General features: G+C 33.1%; 1 protein-coding gene across 1 annotated transcript; it reads right to left on the bottom strand.

Moving 5' to 3' along the window:
- Positions 1-273: 273 nt before the first annotated feature.
- Positions 274-2154, bottom strand: LOC104106271 (HVA22-like protein e). The gene is made up of 5 exons (XM_009614775.4): positions 1970-2154; positions 1825-1851; positions 1575-1697; positions 1144-1345; positions 274-526 (listed from the first exon to the last, which is right to left on the bottom strand). The coding sequence occupies exons 1-5, from the start codon at positions 2014-2016 to the stop codon at positions 515-517; spliced, it is 411 nt and encodes a 136-aa protein (XP_009613070.1). The 5' UTR covers positions 2017-2154; the 3' UTR covers positions 274-514.
- Between the last annotated feature and the right edge of the window lie 4594 nt (positions 2155-6748).

Genomic DNA, 6748 nt, shown 5'->3' with positions numbered 1-6748 from the left:
CAATAACAGGAAGAAGAAGAAATTTAAAAAACACAAAAATGAAAAAGAATTGGGAATCAAAGAATAGACACATACTCCCACCGTTCACTTTTATTTGAACAGTAAGGAATTTGCACACCTCTTAAGAAATAATAAATGAAATGCATAATTTACTATAATACTCATATTAATTGATACATACTTTTAATGAATTTGAGAAAATGATTTGAAATGAGTAATTAATATTGTGAGTATAATAGGAAAAAAAATTATCTTATCTTGATATGTTAAAAATGACAAGTAAAAATAAAAATTTATTTTTATAATACTGGACAAATAAAATGAACGGAGGGAGTATATCATATCTCCTGTTAGGTAATACATGACATCTATATTAGCAGCACCGTCCATTTTTTCCATAACAATAGAAACATATCATCTCTTCAGTGCATTACAAAAGGAAAGTAACGATTTTGCATATATCCACATAAGACCATCCACTTAGCCTAATTTGATGCTTGCATCCTCAGCAACTTTAGTGCTCTCCCTGTTAAGGGAAAAACACAACGAAATTATTCAATTAATTACGCACTTTGTTCTTTAGTACTTACTCTTTTCTTTTGCTTAGTGCCTTTTTTTTATGGTCAATGTTGAAAAAGAAGTCCAAGTGAAAAGAGAAAAAGACAAAACTAGTTGTAACAGGACCTAATAATAAATCGAAAACAAAAAGTGACGTTATTTATAGCTTTTTTCAATTTCTTTTTAGAAAACGTTGTTCATTGGATATGATCAATGTCAAAAATTTTGAAACAAAATTTCGGTTCCCAAAAATTAGTTTACTACAGTTTTTGACTGAAATTTTTTCTTTCACCCAAATAACTTTAATTTTTTTATAAATAAAATGGATATCCAAAACTAACTTAAACTTATAAAATTTATTTTTCAACACAACATCAAAAACTTTTTTTTAACCAAATCTATATCGTTTATAATATTTTCAGAACAATGTAAAGTCTATTCTAATATACATTTGATATGAAAGATAATCGGAATCCGAGGTGCTTTTAGGTCTATTCTTCTCCATTTCTAAAATCTAATTAGTATTTTGGTGTCTCTAGAAATCAAATACAGAATGTTTCAAGAAAACAGGGGAAAGAATTTCACCTTCTTAAGGGTGATGAAATCCACAAGCTTGTTTTTGGGTTTGCCATTAGGAGACTGAGACTTGTCTTGAAAATATGCAGATCCATATTTGTTGATCAGCTTTTCCCTAACAAATTTCCCATAAATGAAAGCAGCTCCCCTGAATTGGGGAAGAACCAACCATGCCACAAATGCCAACTTCACCTCGTACCAAATTGGTATCCTAGCATTACACAACATCATCCAATCAAAATTCAGAAATTCACTGTATATAAAGGGAACCTCAGAGCAAAGTTAAAATTATTTTCGTGTGACATCATGGCAGATAGTCTATATTACGCCCCTTCCCGGATCCTGTGCGAAGGGGAAGACTTGTGCATGACTTGCCCTTATAAAGTTAGAATTAATCGGTTTTGCTCTTTCATTTCGATTTTCTATCTTTTACTACTTACCATTGAAGAATGGGTTCAAGTACCATTTCCATGAGAGTAAGAAAAGAGTAGAGAATCCAATAAGCAAGCCATTGCTCATCATCCACCTTCGATGTGCTCTCTATTGCAACTACTGATGCATATCTATACAGCAAAAGAAAAAAGAAATTAAGACCACAGGATTAACTTTTCAGACAGCTCGAGAAATTCTTTTCTTTTAAGAAAGAAGTGAACAAATAATAAGGTACGTAACACCATTGGATTTACTTACAGAGGATACAGTAACATCACCACTGGCCTGCATGTTTATTTATAAAAATAAAAAAAAAGAATCAGATAAATAAAGCAACCGCTGAACGTTAAACGACATCTTAAAAAGATTGTCGTAGGAAAGAAATGAAAAGGTGAATTAATACCCGGCAAGAGCGTGGAGGTGAGTAAGCAAAGTCCAGAATTTGCTCATGATTACTTTAGAACTATGGATATATTAGGTCGTTGTGCTATAAAAGGAACACAAAGAAACAGAGTCTAGCCTATTTGAAATTAGAGGTCAAAAGCTTGGATTTAGACAGCAATTATTGACTTGTTTTTGAAGAAGAGATGGTGACAAGCATTATTTATAGCATGGGGTGTACAAAACGACGTGGGCAGTGGTAAAACTGGTCAAGTTAGCATCTTATGCATTTTGACGTGGCGTTCTAGGTTTTCCTGCACCGACCAACTTTGTAACTTTGCGTACCGACGCGATCTAAGTTTAATTTTATTAAACCAAATCTAACAACACATACAAGTATAAAGAAAACAATTTAAAAACCTGAAGAAGATAAAGTCACAGTAATAATAATAATGTGTAGTACTGGTCTATTTATTGGAGGCAAAAATGTACACCATGTTTTCCGCGACTACAGGTTTTTCTAAAGGCAAAAGATTGTGGTGCAACGTACTACAGTAAATGTCTCTATGGGATTGAGTAAACAAATAATTGTTGGTATTCGTACGTGGAGTTAGAGTATTCGAGGGATAAATTTAATAGTTTTTATTTAGATTCTTATTTTTATTAGGAAATTTACTACTCACTCCGGTTCATAATAAATAATTATTTTACTTTTGACACACTCTTAAAAAATACGAACTCCTAAAGAAAAAAAGATGTATTTACTAAATTAACCTTAATTAATTGTTACCTTGACACATTAAAATATGTAAATAAGGATAAATTTTAAAAAAAATAAAATTAATTCTTTCTTAATTATGTAAATGAATACTTATTTTGGAACAAAAATAGAAAGTAAACTAGTCAATATATATTAGTTACAACATAATAATTAAGACGAGTTATGAATTCAACCGTCGAGTACAAATCTTATAAACTTTAAGTACCGACTCCATAGCAGCTTCCGCAATGCTGCGGTCTTCAGACTTTAAATTTATGTTGGTAGATGGGATTGTAGTTTAATTTCCAAGGGAACAGAAGTCACGTGATCACGTGACAGGTTGCATATGGAGCATCTCTCTAACCAGGTTTTTGTTCTGACGATGAAGTTAGTTCTAATTTCTAGGTATATATAGTCCTTTAATAAATAAAAAAATATCATCAGACCACACAGGTCGTCGGACAGTTGATTCCTTTCACCGTCATGTTTGGCCAAGTTTTATTTTGGGTCAAAAATATATTTTTTTTATCAAATAAAAAAAAAAAATACTTTTGAGAAAAAGTAGAAGTAGAAAAATATAACTTATCTTCAAAAATACTTTTCTGATAAACACTTTTGATAAAAATACACTTAGAAACAGTTTTCAAAAGCTTGGTTAAATACTAATTACTGTTCAAAAGTGTTTTTCAAATTAATTAGACAAACACAAACTGATTCTCATCAAAACTACTTTTTTGAAAAACACTTTTGAAAAAAACACTTCTCAACATAAACAGATTTTAGAAGCTTTGGCCAAACCGGCTATTCTTTCACTCATTTGAGACTTATGACAATTGCAAGCAAAACTTATGATTTTTTTGGTGGAAATTTTTATGATACATACTTGGGGAGGGAGAGAAAAAAAGGGTAGGAAATTACAAGTTCTAAAATCAACTCTCATCAACAAGGTAAAAAATCAAACTATAATCATGGGAATTATATATCGCAACCAGTTATTTTTCATCCACAATTGCGTCGGCCAATGAATATAAATTATGAGTGGTAACATAAGATTCCAAGTTCCATTATGAAAGCTCTCTTTCTCTCCTACTTTTCTTTTTAACCTCAAAAGCAATCCTGTGGTATATGATACCAATGGTTAAACAAGAGCAGAATGCTGAGTGAATTAGGAAAAGATTTTAGTTCAAGCTCAAGGTAGATATATAGTGTATACTATAAAAACCAATCTCAAAAGTTGAGTGAATTAGGAACACGTGTCAAGGATGATGAATCAGCAGTAATTCAATCATGTTCACACCAGATACAAATCTGTGGCCGGATAAGATGATGACACCGGATACAAACATGTGGCCGAAATAAGAAACAATTTAAGATATGATTGTTACAGAAACGTTACAGAAGACCTCAAGATTCCTTCGTCCTTTATTAGGCTTTATTATCCTTTATTATTCTTTATCACCTTTTTATTATCTTTTATTTTAGCATTAATATTGGTAATTGATGACACACAATTGGTAGAACATACAGCCCATAACTCTAGTATAAATTGAGGATTTTATTCTATTATAAGACATAAGAAAATACTGATAGCAAAAAACTAGTATTATCTCTCTCATTCTTTTAAACTTTATACAAGTGTTGTCAAGATTTTTCAATTATTCTTGATCCTGGTGGAAACATTCTTAAGCTCACGCTTGTCTTTTCCTTAATTATTCTTATTTTATTCGCTTCTATTCTTTATTACTTTATTCTATAAGATCAATTTAATCCACATGTCTATAAACTACGTTACAAATTCAACTGTATCGTTTTACGGGTAAATAGTTTGGCGCCCAACGTGGGGCATAGACACTTGTGGTATTATTTTGGTCTGTTCATCTTTTACTAACATACTTTGAAACTTTTTTCTTGTAAGTATAAAATAGTTATGGCACCTAATGATGTCAACAACTCGCTTAATGTTGGAACAAACAACAACGACAAGCCCATGGACAATCTTCATGATGGTTCAACTAGTGAAACACGTCTCGATGAAAATGAGTCAACTCCTAACCGGGTAGAAAGAAATACTCAACGTACATGGAGTCCTACCCCTATGGATGATGAACCCGTTGTCGATACTGTTAAAGTTTTGATAGCGGAGCAAAGCAAAATAATGAATCCTCTATCAAGAAAGGACTGAATTATGACTCAGCTCCAGCATGCGCTATCGGTTGTTTCCAATAATTCTAATGGTGGAGTTCGACCCCTCCTAGCGTTCCTATAAATCAAATGGCACCAAGAACTAGCAACACCTTTACCGAGGGAAAGTTTAGATCAAACAACAATCAAGCAGGTGGAGCCGGCAATGGATTTGGAAATAAGAACTATGATCTTTTCAAAGACGAACTCATGAGGTGTATGAAAGAATAAACTCTCGAATGGATCCGAATGCTTAGAAATTTCATACCCCGGATAGATCAGATTATGGGAGCACCTCCGGTACTGAAGGGCCAGAATTCGAAGAAGTATATACAATTGTTATTCAAACCAAGTACGGATCTGGAGTTGATTCCAAAAAGATTTAAGATACCACACATTTCGAAATATAATGGAACTTCGGATCCACATGAACATATTACAACTGACACTACAGCTGTGAAAGGAAATAATTTAGCTCCACATGAATTCGAATCAGTCTTGTTAAAAAAACTTGGCAAAACCCTAACAAAATGGGCTTTAACATGGTATTCATTTTTACCTGAACACTCAATTGATTCTTTTGAAATGCTTGCAATTCTTTCAGGAGTAAGGAAAGTTCAAGCTAGGAAATCAGATATATTTAGATTTGCTAAAAAAGACTCAGAGTTGCTATGAGAATTAGTGATTCGATTCAAAAGGAGAGAATGTTGTTGTCGACGGTACCGGATGAATGGGCGGAGGAAGCATTTACCAAGGGTTTCAATCCCTTAAGCTTCGATGACTCAAGGAAGTTAAAGGAGAGCATGTTGGAATTTCAAGAAACAACTTGCGCAGATGTTCGTAACAGATACGAGTCAAAGATTTGCGTTAAAGATGATCAGGTAATCATATGGATATCTTCTACCGCCCGAAATCAAGGTCAACCAAACTTTGATCAAAGGCATTCCAGACACCGATTTGAACCATATCGATTAAAATCGCTTACTCAAAGGAGGCAGGAGCATTCTCATAGAGAGTCGCCATAAAATAATTTCGATGAAGGACAATAATATCTACGAGCGCTAGGGAATGTTATATTAAAGCAACAGAAAATCACAACAATAAGTATCAGAAGCATCTAAAGATGGTTCCAGAACAGTCCGTACAGGATACCGGAGATAGCCCGAACTTACTCCGGAATAAAAAAAAAGAACTGGGACTGCCAGATAAATGACTGGGTTTGCCAGATCAACCACTGGAAAAAAATAAAAGGAATCAGAATCAAGAACCGGCTAAACTCAATAAATGTAAGCCCGATCGCAATTCTCTTATAATATATTTTCTGTAAACTATCGTATATGCAAAGTTGTAAACACTTGTGTATGTTCAAGTAATGGAATAAACCAAAGCTTGTACCTTCTAAAAACATTCTCGTATATGTCGGAATGAACAAAATCATTCTTGAAATTTGCTCATATTTAAAAGCAAATAAGGATTACAAATCCAAGCAATTATGCCCAGATGAACATGAGACATCCTCTTTATAAGCACCATAAACATAAGTGCCCTCTCTTATAAAGCCATCAAATTAAATGGCTAAAGGTCGGATGGCTTAATTTCCGATCGTAAAGTTAGTTGGGTGTATTAAATTTTCGAACTTTATGAAAATCAGAAGTACGAAATTTCTGGTCATCAATATCCACGGTCTCTAAGGTCGTGAGGTTAAAAAGGTTTCGGGTACAACTAATAACTCAAGAGTCAAAATTCAAAGAAAAGTTTTGGAGTATAACTAAAAACTCAAGAATCAAAATTCAAAGATTAAAAATTTGGGGTGGACACTAAAAACCTGAGATCAAGTTTATGTGATGGTGGTACTTCTTC

The sequence above is a fragment of the Nicotiana tomentosiformis genome, chromosome 3 (assembly GCF_000390325.3).
Source record: "Nicotiana tomentosiformis chromosome 3, ASM39032v3, whole genome shotgun sequence".
NCBI lineage: Eukaryota > Viridiplantae > Streptophyta > Magnoliopsida > Solanales > Solanaceae > Nicotiana > Nicotiana tomentosiformis.
Note: the sequence above shows the minus strand (reverse complement) of the source record. Positions and strands in the feature narration are given on the sequence as shown.

Bases quoted from the DNA above. Each gene is read 5' to 3' on its own strand.
- LOC104106271 (XM_009614775.4), bottom strand. From the start codon at position 2,016: ATGAGCAAATTCTGGACTTTGCTTACTCACCTCCACGCTCTTGCCGG. The intron at 1,698-1,824 runs GTAAGTAAATCC...TTTGCTGTATAG, and splicing joins GTGATGTTACTGTATCCTCT to ATATGCATCAGTAGTTGCAA. The intron at 1,346-1,574 runs GTAAGTAGTAAA...GTGTAATGCTAG, and splicing joins CTTGAACCCATTCTTCAATG to GATACCAATTTGGTACGAGG.